The 17572-nt window shown below is 42.4% G+C and overlaps 1 protein-coding gene across 2 annotated transcripts in view; it reads right to left on the bottom strand.

Moving 5' to 3' along the window:
* Window positions 1-9163, bottom strand: part of cadm2b (cell adhesion molecule 2b) — a 343707-nt gene extending 334544 nt beyond the window's left edge. Inside the window, exon 1 of one of the 2 annotated variants that reach the window (XM_072460201.1) lies at window positions 8896-9163. In XM_072460201.1, coding sequence (XP_072316302.1) covers window positions 8896-8956 — 61 coding nt within the window. In that variant the 5' untranslated portion in view covers window positions 8957-9163. The remainder of the gene's footprint in view (window positions 1-8895) is intronic. The other variant, XM_072460210.1, reaches the window with a different exon arrangement.
* Between the last annotated feature and the right edge of the window lie 8409 nt (window positions 9164-17572).

Raw genomic sequence — 17572 nt, 5'->3', positions numbered from 1 at the left:
GATTTCCACCTTCAAAACAGACTTACTAAGTAATTTGGGGGAAGTGTCTTGCCAAAGGACACAATGACATTTCCTCTAGCGCCCCACTGTGGCACCGGGAAATAATGTGTAAAACGTTTATATCTGGGTCTTCCATTGTAAAACTAACTTTTACAAACAAATTATGTGCATAAAATACAATTTATGTATTTACTCGACTGTTTATTTATTCTAATTTTTTTGTATTTGAAATAGTTGTTTAATGTGGCCATTAATCCCAGTTTCTCCATTAAAATCACATTCTGTTCCATTTCACTTTTGCCTCCACTTTGCACGCTAAAGAGCAGACATATGTTTTAAAGCACTTATATCTTCAGCGAACTCATTCTGACCATCTTGATCATTTGACATTTCATTTCAGTGTTAAAAAGAGGGTCCAAACAAAAGGATGTGAGTCGTTTGCCCCCCACACATGAGAGCGGGGGGGGCATTTTGGTGCAGGAGATAGAGAGTTGTGAGGCTCATCCACATTCAGGCACAGAGCCCACTCCAGCACAGCCCGGCCCAGAAGAGACAGAAAGGTCAGCACGCCAAATGGACATCATGCAACAGTGAGGAGGGAAGAGAGGGGGAAGAGAGAGGAGAGAGGGGGAAGAGAGAGAGGGGGAGGAGAGAGAGGGAGAGGAGAGAGAGAGGAGAGGGAGAGGAGAGAGGGGGAAGAGAAAGGAGAGAGGGGGAAGAGAGAGGAGAGAGGGGGAAGAGAGAGAGGGGGAGGAGAGAGAGGGAGAGGAGAGAGAGAGGAGAGGGAGAGGAGAGAGGGGGAAGAGAAAGGAGAGAGGGGGAAGAGAGAGGAGAGAGGGAGAGGAGAGAGGGGGAAGAGAAAGGAGAGAGGGGGAAGAGAGAGGGGGAAGAGAGGGGGAGGAGAGAGAGTGGAGAGGGAGGGGAGAGAGGGGGAAGAGAAAGGAGAGAGGGGGAAGAGAGAGAGGGAGAGGAGAGAGGGGGAAGAGAGAGAGGGGGAGGAGAGAGAGGGAGAGGAGAGAGAGAGGAGAGGGAGAGGGAGAGAGGGGGAAGAGAAAGGAGAGAGGGGGAAGAGAGAGGAGAGAGGGGGAAGAGAGAGAGGGGGAGGAGAGAGAGGGAGAGGAGAGAGGGGGAAGAGAAAGGAGAGAGGGGGAAGAGAGAGGAGAGAGGGGGAAGAGAGAGAGGAGAGGGAGAGGAGAGAGGGGGAAGAGAAAGGAGAGAGGGGGAAGAGAGAGAGGGAGAGGAGAGAGGGGGAAGAGAGAGAGGGGGAGGAGAGAGAGGGAGAGGAGAGAGAGAGGAGAGGGAGGGGAGAGAGGGGGAAGAGAAAGGAGAGAGGGGGAAGAGAGAGGGAGAGGAGAGAGGGGGAAGAGAGAGAGGAGAGTGAGAGGAGAGAGGGGGAAGAGAAAGGAGAGAGGGGGAAGAGAGAGAGGGAGAGGAGAGAGGGGGAAGAGAGAGGAGGAGAGAGAGAGGAGAGAGGGGGAAGAGAGAGAGAGAGAGAGGAGGGAGGGGGAAGAGAGAGAGGGAAGAGGGAGAAGAGAGAGAGAGGGGGAAGGGAGAGGAGAGAGGAGGAAGAGAGAGAGGAGAGAGAGGGGGAAGAGGGAGAGGAGAGAGAGAGGGGGAAGGGAGAGGAGAGAGAGGAGAGAGGCGGAAGAGGGAGAGGAGAGAGGGGGAGAGGAGAGAGGGGGAAGAGAGAGAGGAAAGAGGGAGGGGAGAGATAGAGGAGCGATAGGGGGAGAGAGGGAGGAGAAGGAGGCGCAGGAGTAGAGAGAGGGAAGATAGAGAGGAGAGAGGAGGGGAGAGAGAGAGAAAGAAAGAGAGAGGGAGGATGGAGAAGAAGAGAGAGAGGGAGCAGAGTGAGGGAGGAGAGGGAGGGGGAGAAATGAGGGGAGGGAGCAGAGAGGTAGGAGTAGGAGGAGAGAAAGAGGAAGGAGGTAGAGAGGGTGAAGAAGGGGGAGAGATGGAAGTGAAGGGGTGAAAGTGAGAAAGAGAAGGATGTGAAGGAAGAGAGAGAGAGGGATGATGGGAGAGAGGAGAAGGAGAAGAGAGGGGGGACAAGATTGAGTCACGAGCACGAAACAAGATGAGATTTTGAAATAATTTATAATGAAATATTGTTGCCATTCTATTTACTTTTTGTCCTCCCAATTTTGGTTAAAAAATATAAATAAAATATCTCATCGTTGTTTAGGACTATGGTTTGAAACTACAGCAACTAGACATTTATTCCAATGTATTGTTTGTTTGTTTGTTTGTTTGTGTTGGGAGGTGCTGAACTATCTCCCCCTAGTGGGACAATAAAGAGAACTAAACAGGAAGCTGAAACCTGTGCATTGCAAAGCTTGTCACAAAAAAATTATGAAGATTTTTAGTTTTAATCTTGGCTAGTGTAAGTCTCAGTATAATTACATCCATCAATTCTCTTTCATAATCGAACAGCCTACAAATGATATCTTCAATTTCCCGCATAAAACCGTTTCCACCGCACGTTCAGTGCTTTAATGAACCTCTTTGAAAGTGTTAAGTGTTCAGAATAAAAGAATGAAGTGGCTGCGTGTCAGAGGCGCGCCGTGAAGGCAAAGCACAAAGGAACCCCGCAGGTCCGCCACGCGCGCTAACTTTAGCTACAGCACCGGCGCGTGGCTAATTAGCATACCAGCCCGGCGCCTGCCACCTGAACTGTTAGCGATAGCACTGTGGCAGCGGCGCATATGGCTGGAACGCAGGCGAAAAAAAGTGCAAAGTGCTAAGCTAACACGAGGGAGAAACGCAAAGAGGCGACAGCAGGCGCAGAGGCTGCTCCTGTTCCTCACACTGAAGACTAGCGACGCATTTAAAGGGGCACTAAAGACTCCACGAGGAAAATAATGACACAATAGATTGATAGCGCGTGCATGATTCGCAGACGCAGGAATTGTTGTTCCACAAAAATAAATATATCTCAACGACACAAAGTTCTTTATCTGACAACAATCTGCTGAAATGTTCTTTCTCAAAGTGGCTTTATGTAAAGATGTATTGTAAAAGTAGCTATCTGAGTGAAAATGAGACAGATGTGCGCTTTCTGCATTTAATTATAGAGGGTATTATTGTCACGTGGTGCGCTGTTAGCATGCTAGTTGTTGTTGAGGTCACAGTAAAACTCTTTCTGGTCTTTGATATTTGTTGTTGTTGTTGTTGTTGTTGTTTTGATATTTGTGAAAAGCACTTATGAAGTCATCGTGGTGAAGAAGGCCCAGGATGCATTGGGAACGTGAGCAGAACAAGTGAACTGCTGCATTTCAATGAACTATTTCTGTTTTTTATGCTTTTAAGACGGTAGAAATCTTAAACAGCGATGTACCTGATTTTCTTGGTTTAGGACCTTATTTTTATTGTTATTTAACTGCACATACTATGGCAAAAAGTACATTAAATATTGCAATACTATCATTATCACAAACTGGAATGGTACATTGACTATATTGCCTCATATTGCACAGCGTTGCATCAATGGAATTTCCCCATGTGGGACAATAAAGGATTATCTTATCTTATCTTATATTGTGCAGCCATAGTGCAATATGTATCTGTTCTGGTGAAGGGTCCAGCAGGTCCAGCTCCTACTTGTCTCCATGGAGATGTGGTATATCTATTTCCTTCGGGTCAAGCATCGAAAACATTGAAAAGATGCTACTTAAGTACAACTTGGGTAGTTTCCCTGACCTGACCTGAATAATTTCCACCTAAGCCATATTAATAAAGCTTATTTAATTTATGTAGATGCTGTTTTACCCAAAAAGACAATAAAATTATATCCAACAACAACAAATCTTACATCACCAAATGTGTTTGGAATTCCAGAACAATGACCTGATCAGCAAGAGCTTAAAACATAGGCTCGTTGACACAGAAAGCTATTGAAAGTTAATTGAAAGAGGACTTCAAAGCCAGTGACACAAGGAATTGAAGGATGGGTCAAATGCAGAATGCCAATTTCCCTGCGGGGACAATAAAGCGTGTCGTAACCTTAATCTTGAAACATGACCCCAGCAGGAAGCCCATGTGTGCAAGAGATGAAAGCAAAATGGCGACTTTGTATGTATTTAAGGGATCATCTCAAAATGGGTTAAAGCTGAAAAGACGTAATATTTTTAGTCGGGGGGGGGGCTGAAATGCTAAAAAACTCTCACAGCGATGAGCATTAGGCCAAAATTAGGGGGCGAGTGCGTGCGAGGAGCACGCCGAGCGCTCACGGCGAGCGCTGCGATCACGTCAACAACACGGCGAGCGCTGCACTCACGGCGCGTGCGCACGGGGGAGCACGGCGCGCCGTTGCCAGCGCGGGGAGCGGGCGTCGCCGTCGCCAACGCGGCTGGTGCAGAAAAGTTGGAAAAGCTTTTTTGCGGCAAGACGCGGCGCAGCAAATGATCAAGAGATTTGGCTCTAGTGACGTGCAACGCACTGACCGGAAGAAGGAAACAAAATAAACCCGCATGAGGTTTCGGCCAATCACAGAAGACGTGAGATTCTCACTGAGATGAAAGCGCGTGTTCTGCTTCTGTCAGTCTGACATGTCTAAGGTCTAAACTCAGGCAACTGACAATTACAGGTTTTGACAAGAAACATTAGTTTCTCACTCTCTCATCCTTGTGGTCATCTCACAGTTTGGGTTTAATGGGATGTGCCGTAGGGCCCCTAGGGCCCCTAGGGCCCATGGACCATGTGGATTGAGTGAACAAACATGCGCGACAGGTGACATTATTTGGAGAGTTCATAATTTCTAAATATAAACTTACCAAAGGATGTTCAGGGATGTTCACTAGAGGTGAGCAGGTCTATCAAGCTACTATCGTTTTATCAACGCGTAAAAATGTATGTGAAGCCAGACAAAGTCTTTTGGGGGGGGGGGTCATTTAGAGATGATCCCTAAGGCATGACTTGCATGACTCCTCTGACGACTGCCATGATGTCTCAAGCAATACAAAAACTGGTGGTGCTCCAAAAATAGACATGGGCACTGGGAAGGTTTCGAGGCTTTTCAAGACCATAAAAACAAGATGAAGCAACTGGCCCAGATGGTATCTCAGCCTTCCTCCTAAAGACATGTGCTGATGAATTTTCACCAGCTTGGACAGCAGTCTTCCAGCGCTATCAACGTGAAAATAACCACACACCCCCTTTCCATCCTCGGCATGGGGGTCGCTCAGGTGGATTCTTACAAATAGCATGGTGTCCACGTTGGCCCCAGCCTGGATGTCCATGTGAACTCCGCCTGGTGCAGGGCACAGCAAACACTGGATTTCTTGTGGCGACTGAGGGTTTTTGGATTTGAACAGGGCATGATGATCATATTTGAACATGTTGTGTTTGAAAGTGTTCTATATGTAAGATCTATGTGTAGGTGGTTTGTCCATCCAAACAATATCAGAACTGACTCTTCTCATGTCTCACACGCCCTCTATGAGCTGTTCCTCCTCTTCTGGTCATTAATATGGACTGTCACTTTTCTAAATAAGTAAATAAAACATACTAAAGGGTTCCAACAAAAGTCATTCTCAATCTAATCGAAACGTGTTCTAAAACAGTGTCCAGATGAGTACTTCCTAAACAAATGAATGATTACACCTACTTGTTTCTAAGATAAGTCTGGTGCCATACTGTGGGACATTCCAGGTGAAGCAATATCTCCATGGAGATGAGAAGCAGGTGATATTCCCCCAACCAGAAAAACCAGACAGTACACCTTTACTTTAGGAATGGTAATGAAGTGGTGTTGAATAGAAAGGCCAATATCTTTACTTGTCTATTTTGGACATTCTACAGTAATTGTTGTATGCCTCTCCTCGTCGGCCCCTTGTGGGATGGGACTGCACTGTTGCATGCAGGGAGAAAACCACTACACACACTTCTGCACACGTGTCATTGGGATGTGGGATTAAGACACGTCAGTCGTAGTTGTCAGAGACTTAACCTCAGAATTTGAGCAAGGTTTATGGTAAAGAGTACCCGGGATTAGCCTACAGTTATTAGTATCATTCAAGGGGAATTTGCACAAATATGACTTTTGGTTATTTCCACTTCCTTTCTCTTTACATGCAGTATCTGTTCCTGTCTGGTTTCTCCATGGGCACTTGAGACCAGCCTTTTTGGGGGCAACTCCAGATGCTGAAACGTCACTACACATCAGTATATGAGCTGAGCCTTGTAAATAAACACTAAAACATTCACTCTTTACCAAGCACATCAGAGGTCAGCGAAAACAGGGATGGACAGAGCAATGGCGTCACAGATCACTCCAAACACAACTTTGAAAGGATAAATGAGAAGGGATTTTTATTTTGTTTTTGATGTGTCCTTTAATACATTCTATATCAATTGTTTTTCAAGTCCTTCCTTCTCCGGTCTAAATGCTGTCTCCACTAAACTCAAAAGGAAACCATTAGCTGCACAAATGCATATAGACATAGCCACAAAGTAGATGCAATGGAAAGGCATTATATACCATTATGTCTGCATGCTTTTAACTTCACTTCACTCCTGAGACTAAAGATCTTATATTGAATGGACAGCACTGGATTTAGATATGACAAATTGAGATTAGAATAGTTCTTGAGTTGATAGAAACATGAAATCAAGACGAAAAGAAATGTCATACGAACAAAAATTGGCTATAATGATTAGATGAGTTTGTTTCTAGCTCCTATAAAACAACTACTATGATCTTTGCAGCATCATAAATGATCATGATGCTATAACCTTGAAGAATATATTTTGGTACATCAAAATAAAGATAATAAAGAGATACTTAAGTAAAATGCAAAAGTTAAGCCCATTTACAGAAAGTACCACAAAACTGTAAGTAAAGGCTACATACTTAAAATGTCCTAAAATACAAGGGCTATATTTATATTTTTAAATCTAAGTTTAAAATAATTTAATTGAATTTACTAAGTTCAGATACAGTATTACTGGCTGTATTATCTGATTATGTTGTATTATTATTAATGAATATGCAGCTTTCAAAGTAAAGTAAAACATATGATTGACACATTATATGATACAAAGGGATACAAGAAATACATTTCAAAATAAAAACACAAGGAAGAGAGAGAATAATATGGTCTATAAACTATTCTTGCCTTTTTTCAGTTATTATAGAAGATCTGTCCATTTCAATTAAAAACTCTTCTATATGTGGTATTTTAATTTATGGATGTGTTTTGCATGAGCAATAAACAACTTACAAATATGGTTTACAGTTTCTTATGGTGGTGCTTTCCTTTGTCATATCCATGCATAACTTCTCTTAACCATGTCTGAAAATATTGTGTTTTATGTTTCAATTTTGCACCATAAAAAGTGTGAATACGTTCATTCAAAATATAAATGGCAAATTATTCTATCAAATTACAGTAAAGGTGCAAAGTGAATAATTAATTAATTTTATCAAAATAAATTATTTTGAACAATGCTGATTTTATTTATTATATCTATTTTTTTGGTGAACTAGAATTTTGTGAAAAATCCACTGTCCGATCAATTTCGTGTATCTAAGAAAATAATGTAAAACAGTTTTTTTTCAAACATTTTTTCTTTTTTTTAAAGAAGAATTAAAAAAACTCCTGTGAATTTACGTTTAAAATGATGTATTTTAAGTAAACTTTCGAAACGATACTTCAAGATAAGGAATACAATATAGCCTACATTGAAGAACAATAATCTAAACTCAGCCCACGCTTTGAACAGAACCGATCGTGGTCGCTCTCGTGCTCCGCAGCAGCTTCTTCCAGCGGGGCCCCGGGGAGCGGACAGCCACAGTCTGGGACCTTTCCCTGTACGTTACGCGGGGCTTCTTGCCACTAGTGTCCGATTGAGGACTCGTATACGTCTCTCCTCGTGCGTGCAGGGCGGGGCTTCACGTGCACCATGTGGCGTGGTGCACTTATATTTATTATTTTAAGGGTCAGTAGTTTTAGGTGAATATTCAACACCAAGGACAGCGACTGCGAAGACAAGATCGCCAAGTTTGACTGTTCCAGTGCGTAAAGTGCGCATTCCCACACAAGCACACACTGTTTGTGAGAGTGGAGTCAACAAACCACAGACTGCCAAGTGCATTCAACCAAAGCAGGTCAAAACCAGCAACAAACTAGGTCTTAACCAGGACTAAGAGAAGTATAAACCAGATGTAAACCACGGCTAAACCCGGAGGAATAAACCAGGTCTAAGCCAGGTCTGAAGTATGGATAAACCACGTCAAAATCACGTTCAGACCAGGTCTTATCCCAGACAAAACAAGTCAGATGTAAGCCAAGGCTGAACCAGGAGGAATAAAACATGTCTGGTCCAAGCATAAAACACGTCAAGACCAGGTCTTAACCAGGACTAAATCATCTCTAAAGCAGAACTAATAAACGTCTTAAATTAAATCCACGTCAGGACTATCACCTCGACACAGAGATTAAACCAGGTCGTAACCCGGACTAAATAAAGACTAAAGCAGGACAATCACCTCTACACTAAGACTAAACCAGGTCCTAATCAGATCTTAATCAGCACTTGAACCTCGTTATGCCAGTGCACTGCCCAAAGCGCCAAAACGTGCACATCGCGTCGCATTTTACCCCCATTTTTACGCACGCTCAACTTGTGCCCAAAACTTATGTACGCAGCCGCATTAGAGGGATGAAACCGAGCTTCAAACCAATCATTCATCACGCGTTATCCAGCACCACCAACAACAGCAGCAGCAACTTCCCAGACATTCCAACACACTGCACGGCCAGGCGTAAAAGGCGCACACGCAGCGCACGCACGCACCCTCCACGAGTGTCACCCAGCAATGCGCCACCACGCCCGTCCAGTCATCGCCAACACGCAGGAATCTTTTTATTTATTTATTTGTGTGTGTGTTTTTACCTTTACAGAAGCTCGCGTAGAGGCTGTAGAAGAGGAAAAACCAGTGGCGCTTGACAATCATATTTGTGCCCCGTGTTTTAAGCTGCTGCTGCTGCACTCCGCACGCGGGTCGTTGAAGGATGAGGACAAAGTGCAGTGGTAGCAGTGGTTATCCAGGTAAATGCGCTGTAGTTTACATGGAAGTCTCCGCACACATCCAACGGGACCGGGGTGATGATGCTGATGATGCTGATGCTGCTGCTGCTGCTGCTGATGCTGATGCTGATGCTGAGCGGTAAAGTGCAGCTCCTGCCTGCCTCCCCTCGCTTTATTGGACGTTCGCTTTGACTCGCTGCGGAGAGGGAGAGTCCCGCCCACGCCTTTTTGACTAATGAAGACGCGTCGGCCATGGAGAACAACCGGGAGGGAGAGACCGGGGGAGGGACCGGGGGAAGTCTGGGGTGAGACTCCCGCACCCGCGCGTGAGGAGATGGGGATATTTTGTTACATGGGGCAATTAGAACAAGTGAATATGGATTTGACTTTAGTTTTGCTGGTGGTGTTTCCTCGTGAAAACACACCTGTCACTCAAAAGTTGTCCCACAGTTTTGAAAATGTTGTGCCAAATTGACCTTTAAGTAGCAGAACTATAAAAAGCCAGAGATGGAACCAAGTGGTTGTTTTGCAAGACTCACGTGTGTAAGTCCGAGTCAAGTGACAAGACCAAGTCAAGTCCCAAGTCAAGTCCCAAGTCCAAGTCAAGTCCCATGTTAAAGACTGGCAAGACCAAGTCAAGTCCCATGTTAAAGACTGGCAAGACCAAGTCAAGTCCCAAGTTGAAGCCAGACAAGTCCTAAGTCAAGTCCCAAGTCCAAGTCAAGTCCCAAGTTGAAGCCTGACAAGACCAAGTCAAGTCCCAAGTTAAAGACGGCAAGACCAAATCAAGTCCCAACTCAAGTCCCAACTCAAGTCCCAGTCAAGTCCAAGCTCAAGTCCCAAGTTAAAGACAGGCAAGACCAAGTCAAGTCCCAAGTCAAGTCCCAAGTTAAAGACTGGTAAGACCAAATCAAGTCCCAGTCAAGTCCAAGCTCAAGTCCCAAGTTAAAGACAGGCAAAACCAAGTCCCAAGTCAAGTCCCAAGTTAAACACTGGTAAGACCAAATCAAGTCCCAGTCAAGTCCCAGTCGAGTCCAAGCTCAAGTTCCAAGTTAAAGACAGGCAAGACCAGGTCAAGTTCCAAGTCAAGTCCCAACTCAAGTCCCAGTCAAGTCCCAGTCAAGTCCAAGCTCAAGTCCCAAGTTAAAGACAGGCAAGACCAGGTCAAGTCCCAAGTCAAGTCCCAAGTCAAGGATTAAAGTACAAATTGAGTCTTAAGTCATTGTCAGTTTAATCAAGTAAATCATCAAAACAAGTCCAGTGTGTGAACTTGTGTCGCTAATGTAATATCTTAAGTGATGCAATGTATGTGCAAGACACTCTCTTTTCTATGTACTTTTCTGTTTTATACACTTCCTGTGGCATCAATAAAAAAGCGGGACATTGTCTAAATAAGTTTTCAATTAAACATATAAATCACCACGGCAGTTGCCTCGATGGGCGACAATGAGATAGAGAAGCAGAGTAAACATGTTCATAGGAAACAAGCAACATCCCCTGTCCTTAGACCCACCTTCTCAGCAAGGAAAACCTACAAACCCCTGTGGAAAAACCACAGTGAAGGATCCTACTCCCACGGATGGACAGGCTTTAGATGTTCACTTGCAGAAAAGAGAGAGTTTATCCAGGCAGATGAGGAGCAGTTCATCTAGAGTAGCGCACATTCCTCCAGGCAGTTGAGGGGTATCCGGATCTACATGTCAGGGCCATGCAATGGAGAATCTAAGGTGCAGTCGTCACTGGAGCAGCATCCGCAGTGTCTGAAGCAGCACCACTCCCAATAAGGAAGAAGGAACCTGTAAACAGAAATGTACAGACTACAGGTGAATTCAAATATTGAATAATTCTTATAGAGAAATTAGTCAGAAGCAGAGGATGGTGCTCAAGCTGCCATACTTCCCCCAGCATTGTTGCTCCTAGGGCAGTGTAACTGAAACTGTTGGTTTATATTTCTGTTCCTAACTGGTCTGACCATAAGCCATTTCAAAGAGGAACAATTTAATCCTGTTCTTAAATGAAGAGACTGTGTCGGCCTCTTTAACATAGACAGGAGCTGATTCTATAACACAGGAGCTTGGGAGCTAAACGCTCTACCTCCTACTGTGCTTTTAGAGACTCTTGGGACCACCAGAAGGCCGGCATTCTGAGAGTGAAGAGCTCTGTTTGGATGATATGGTTCTATAGCATCTTTGAGGTAGGATGGGGCCATGTCATTTATGGCTTTGTAGGTCACCGCCGTAATAAGGCTCTCTTTTTAAGTTTCAGATAGCAATTTTTGTGCTGCATTTTGAACCTGTTATAAATTGAAACCTTTTATAGCGCTTTTAGGACACAATACAAGCAGGGAGTTACAGTAGTCGAATTTAAATGTAACAAATAAGTGAGACGAGGGAGATTTGCCTGAATGGCTGTGTTCTATAACCAAATAAGTGACAGATGGTCCAGGGAGTGTTAGTGATTGTATGGGTTGTCCAGGCCGTTGGCGCATCTTGACAATCACCTAACAGCACATAAAAATAACAATACATTATTATTATTACTGAAGTATAGTTTTATCCAACAAACATATGTGTCTGCAGCTTTAAAAAAAAAAAAACTAACTCTAACCTTCATAATTCCACATTTGGACTGATATTTGTACCTGACCGCTGCCCTCTGCACTGAGTAATCCCACCGCTCTGTAGAATTGAATTGTGTGTTGTAATGCAATCATGGCTACTCCCACCACACAACATTATTCAAATGTAATAAATATGATAAGGTCATAAGCAATGCTGCACACAGACCGAGCCTGTCTGTCCGTGTCAGTGAACAGGTCTCCGAGCGCATGACAATCCGTGCACATCTCGTCAAACATTTCAATGTGCCTGTCCCTGTAAGCCCTCTTATAAAGTTAGCTAGAAACTCAAGCAAAAATATACTGACGGAATCGTTATTGATCAACCAGGAAAATTAGAAAAACACAGGATCGAAAAATACAATATTAAACAATCCTAAATGCAAAGGAAGTAATACACATAAAATATAACAGCACAATAGTATAATAATAGTACAAATGGCAATACTGTATGTAAACAATATGTTAAATACTATGGAAAGACAACAAGTTAAATGGACACTATTCATATTAAGGTATATTTTATTATATGAATCTGATGTTTAAATTTTACTGCTAACTTGCTAACATGTAACAAGGGTGGACGACCAAAATGCAGCCGCTCTTGAGACGAGAGCAAGTACCTACTCAGAGAAACTTTGTATAGATTTAAAATATTTAAAACATCACTGGTCAAAGGATGGGTCAAATGCAAAGGTAGGATTTCCCTTATACTACCCCAACTTTAACTTTAAAGGACACATATTATGAATATTTTGTAGTTTGGTGTTATATGTTTTTCTTATGTTTTAACATCGTCCCCTAATCCAAAACATACCTGGAGTTGTATTTGCTTCATTCACGCTAGTTTCATTAATCCTGTTTACGAGGCCATCTTATCTGAGTGCTCACAAATCACTCCGTTTGAATTTCCCCGGATTTTTGAATCACAAATGAAAATCCAAACTCCATAAACATCATCATTTTGCGGTCAAATCGTGGTCACGGCAAAATAATTAGCACAGCATTCATGTTGCTAAGGGCTTCAATTGTTTTCCTTTTTTCTTTTTATTGTTCATTCCCAATGCTGACAGTTGAGGGCCCTCATTGGAAACTAACCCTGACCATAACCCCATGTGTTTTGAAAATCAAGACCTTGTTTTTAGTTAGTTCAGATTAGAAATGCTAATCCCACAGTGACCAAAATGATGTTTAAAAGTCAGTTGAAGCCACGAGAATGCTTACTATGTCCACCTAAGTGTGTTCTCTGCATTTGACCCATCCTTCAATGTCACTGACGCCACCTGGTGCTTGGTCCGGACTACGTGGCTAGAGGGTTACGAGGGAATAGTGCACCTTCCCAATCAGAGAACGTATAAAGACGTAAGATGATGTTTACTGAAATGTATTCTGTTCAATTGTATTGCTTGGGTTTGTTGTCTGGTCCCCTCTGCTGGTGAAAGTGGGCACTGAAGCATGTTGAAATACAAAATTTGAAGCATCCTCAGAAGCGTCAATTCATCTAAAATATCAATACAGCATAATATACAGTGTGTCCTTTAGATTATAATTTTACTTAGATTGAAACTGAGAAGATGAGGCATTTTTATTCACCACAGGAAAGATGCATTGCAGAATATCTCCTGTTATCATTAGCTGGATCCGATGTGGTAAAAAAAGAGAAAAGCACAAAGGTAAACAGTAACATATTGCGAGCTAGGGGCAATAATTCATTGTGACCTTTTTGCCTGTGCACACGCAAGTCTTTGAAATGTGGCCAGTGTGAGAACGTGAGAACGAGAGAGAACTATCGGGCACATGAATCAAACATCTCGGCTCCTCACAATCGAGCGCAGAGCTGATCAATGCAAACCCTCTGCTTTAACCAGGACGTGACGGTACAAAGGCCAGAGAATGGATTCACGCCTCGGTGTTACTACATTAGAATTATTTATTAGTTATTTATTATTTCATTGACTGAGCACAAAAACAATATCCAGCAAAGACAGAAAATATGATAACTTGGAGCTATGTTTGTGTTATTGGGTCAGATACACCCAGACTCCCAAAGATATGAATTGAGGTGTAAAGCTATTGAGAGTGGAGTGTTAATTGTATTATATGTTGTATATGTTGTCTTTTTTTTAATAGGGGTAATAATATCAAAATATCATCGATCCAAACCATAGACATTAGGTTAATCCTCCAGTTAAGTAGTCAAGCAAGCCAAGACTACAGACTTTTCCTCAAATATCTGTAGTCAGGGATTGAATAGGCACGTTTCGACCGGTTCACTTTGGAATGGATCCGGGCGGTCCCAGAGTGTCTCCACTGTCACAAGTGAACCATCCCACCCCGTTTGTGGGGTCTGAAGGGGGTCAATGAAAGGTACAAGCTTCCAGAGTGTTCTGGCTCCCCAGGTAAGCTTAAGCGCGAGATGATTGGACAAGACAGAACGCAGTGAGAACAAAATGGCAAAAAGCAAATATAAACTGAAAATGATAAGTTCTGACTTGATGTTGTTGTAAACCGCCGTATTTTCAGTGATGATGACTTTATTTGTCCAGCGGTCAGACTCAGCAATACAAACGCGGGTTAGCATCAGCTATTTCCTGTTTATCGTTGCACAGCACTTTCGTCAAGACCCAAAATATTGTATTTCCAGTGAATAATGCATCTAATATTGTCAAAGTCGGAGCATTACTTTAAGAGGGGTGAAATACATGCAGAAAAAGCTGACGGAACTTGTGTCTGGTTTACTTAGCTTTAACTACGTCTTACAGTGCCACAAATTGGAATTTAGATTTAGTTCCGTCGGGCACAGGCAGATAAATTAATCAGACAATCAGAGAAATGCTTGGTCTGAGTTAGTGCTAATATTATGCAACAGTATCAACACCGGGAGATTAATAATTATATAATTATCTTAAACCATTCACGATATTATGTGTTAATATAACGTTTTTGTTTATTTTGAAAGAAATAAATGTGTGTGTATTTATGTGTATGGCATTGCTAACAAATTAGTTTCTTCATGCTCTGAATCCAATTTCTTCATAAACCAGGCCCCAAAGTTTAGGGGCCACAGAACGCTCAGTTACAGAGGGTTGAGGCTCCAGCTGTCCCGCCGCTCTCCAGCCTCCTCCCCAAAGACAGAGCGAGGGGAAACCAGGCCAGGATGATTTTCAAAGCCCGCGGAGGGGATTTTACACATGGTTTAACATGCTGCTGGGCAAATTTGATTCCATTTTGTGCTGTGGACCGGAGTGCCCCCACTGTTCTGCTCAAACTACTGACCTGGACTTTGCTTCACCTGAGAAAGAGCTGAGCGGCTAAAACGCATCACGCACAAACGGCTGCCTGGGGCCCCGGCGGGAATGGGAAAATTGTGCAACAGCCAGATATTAGCATGCTAACAAGTGGGATCAGAGTATGATGTAATGTTTTCATTCTGCCTCAAATGCTTATCCAACACATTCAGCTTGGTCATTGATCATTTTATTTCAAAAGGTTTTTTTAGGGGGGGTTTTCAGACTAGAGTTTGTTTTTCACACCAGACCACCAGTTTCGGCTGTCCCTTTCTGACAACAACATAGACAGTTGTGGGAAAAGAACACAAACATCTACTCAAGTAAAAGTATTCTCTGTGTTATTTTACAGATATTTTGAGTACGATTAAAGAGTAAAAAATGTATTGATTGATTGTAATGATTGATAAAGAATTGTGCTGAAACGTGATATATATCTACCGGAAGTCATTTGAATTCAAAACATAGGCAGGATGTCACCATAGCCATTTCATGCAGTCTCAAACCTGAAATAAAAGATTATTACTTTTCAGACCAATTCAAAAATGTAGCGCAGTAGAAAATATAAATATCTGTTCTCAAATGTAGTGAAATAAAAGTTAAAAGTATTGTCAAGTTTGCAGCTGACACGGCTGTCATCGGTCTGATCTCAGGTGAGGATGAGACGGTCTATTGCTTTAAAGATGAACCATTTGATAGACGTCAAAACAACAACCTTGAACGTAACATCTTCACTCGACTCATAAATTCTCCAAAAATATTGCCACAAATGACCCCAAATGTCACACAGCAATTGATTAAAACACCAGGAACCACTAAAAGGCTCAAAATAACTAACCTGGCCTTCATACACAGCTACAGACTATTTATTTGTCTAAAGGGCTCCCTTGTTATATGTGGAAACCCAAATACAGTAACCATCGTGATCATTCCGGTTCAGGTCTGTGGTTTCATGTACAAATCCCTGTGAACTAAATAACATTGGTGTGTTAGCATTTAAAACTCATTGCCTTGATACACAACAATTTACCATGGCATTTCATGTTACCTGTGAATTGCTGTGGGAATAAATAACGGTTCTTATTTCCACTTAGGAGATCAAAGATCATTTCCTCGCTTTTGTGGCAGTTTTGTCATTCTTTGGCAAAAAGTATAACTTCAGATGCGGTCCCTGGGCCTTTATATTTACACTCCACCACACAAGTTTTTTTAGACTCTACTATAGTCGTGCCATGCTTTCCTATGGCCTGCGGTCTAAGGTTATCCCCTTCGCTGTGGTTGCCAAGTCGAGCAAAGTGCCACGTGAATACTGATACCCTGAGTTCCCGACCGTGAGAATCAGACCATTAAACCAGCTCACTCTTAACACTGAAGTATAAAGAGCGCTGAAGTGAATGTGTTTGTATCAGTTTGTATGTTCAAGATTTTTTTCTACCTATTGCAAAAAAAAGTTGCTCAAGGACACAACAGCATTAACCAATGACGGCAAGTGCAATCGAACAGCCACCAAGTGTTCGACCAGTAAGTACTTTTTGTGCCAAATGTATTTGTTTTTTAATCACAAATGACACACTTCTTACGGCAGAGTGAGCACCCAAAGGCACGTGCGCATTAATCCCAGCTTTGACATAACATGAATTTGTTGTTTGTTGTGTTCCATTGGGAAATTACACCTGCCTCTTAAGATGTTGTACCTTAAACAACGCGCCATAATGAAAGCCTCATGTACAGAGCCATTCATCACAAGGAGAAGACTACTGTATGTGTTTACTGCAATATAAATCTACTACAACAGCCACGTTTGGTTATAACTTTTCCATATGAATCATACAAGACACTAGTCAGCTCTATGAAGGTCCTTATCGTCCACTGAAATTGAAGAAATTGTAAGAATATGTAAAAATATGCCAAATGGAAGCATCGAAGTTCTTTTAATATCAACGCTTCCATTTGGCATATTTTCACATATTCTAACAATAAATGCTAAATGCTCATGATACATGATAATACTGAAACATAACGGCATTGGCAGAATAACAATAAAGCAGTATAATCCAACTAAATACTTTTTTTATTAACCATGTTGTAATTGAATTGCAATTGATAAATTCTACAATCAAACACATTAAATCAACTTTCCTTGCTTCTTAACTGTGTATATGGTGTTTTAATAGCATTGTCCACTGTCCACTCATTTTTGGCAATTTTAGTGCAAACTAGGCAAATTAGCAGCTTTCTGGTAAAAACTGCCTCCAGTGGCCACTACCCTGTGTCATCACACTATAGTGCCCTGATTAATGCCTGGTGTCCACTGTACGTTATTTTCATCTTTTATGATTTATGGTTGTCACAACAAAAGACATGAGGATTTAAAGTTTTAAGACAGCTACGACCAAAGTTTGATCGAAAATCATGCTCAAGGCTCTTAAACAACCATGTTAGGGTTAACCCTAACCTAAGACACATCCCGTGGTCATGGAAAAGATGTCAGTGTGTTTTAGTAGGGTCAAATCATTGGCATCAAGCAGAGAAAACATCTAATGGGGAGTTCACACCACTGGGTCAAAGCGTCCAGTTTACATTCCAAGTCTATATGTCTTGGGCGTCCAGCTTTTTTGCGACGCGTGTTGAGAGCTTT

This window comes from Eucyclogobius newberryi, unplaced genomic scaffold, assembly GCF_026437365.1.
Source record: "Eucyclogobius newberryi isolate DKJ021-1_F unplaced genomic scaffold, fEucNew1.0.hap1 SCAF_10, whole genome shotgun sequence".
Classification (NCBI taxonomy): Eukaryota; Metazoa; Chordata; class Actinopteri; order Gobiiformes; family Gobiidae; genus Eucyclogobius; species Eucyclogobius newberryi.
The sequence above is the reverse complement of the archived record's forward strand: the minus strand, read 5'-3'. Positions and strand labels throughout refer to the sequence as shown.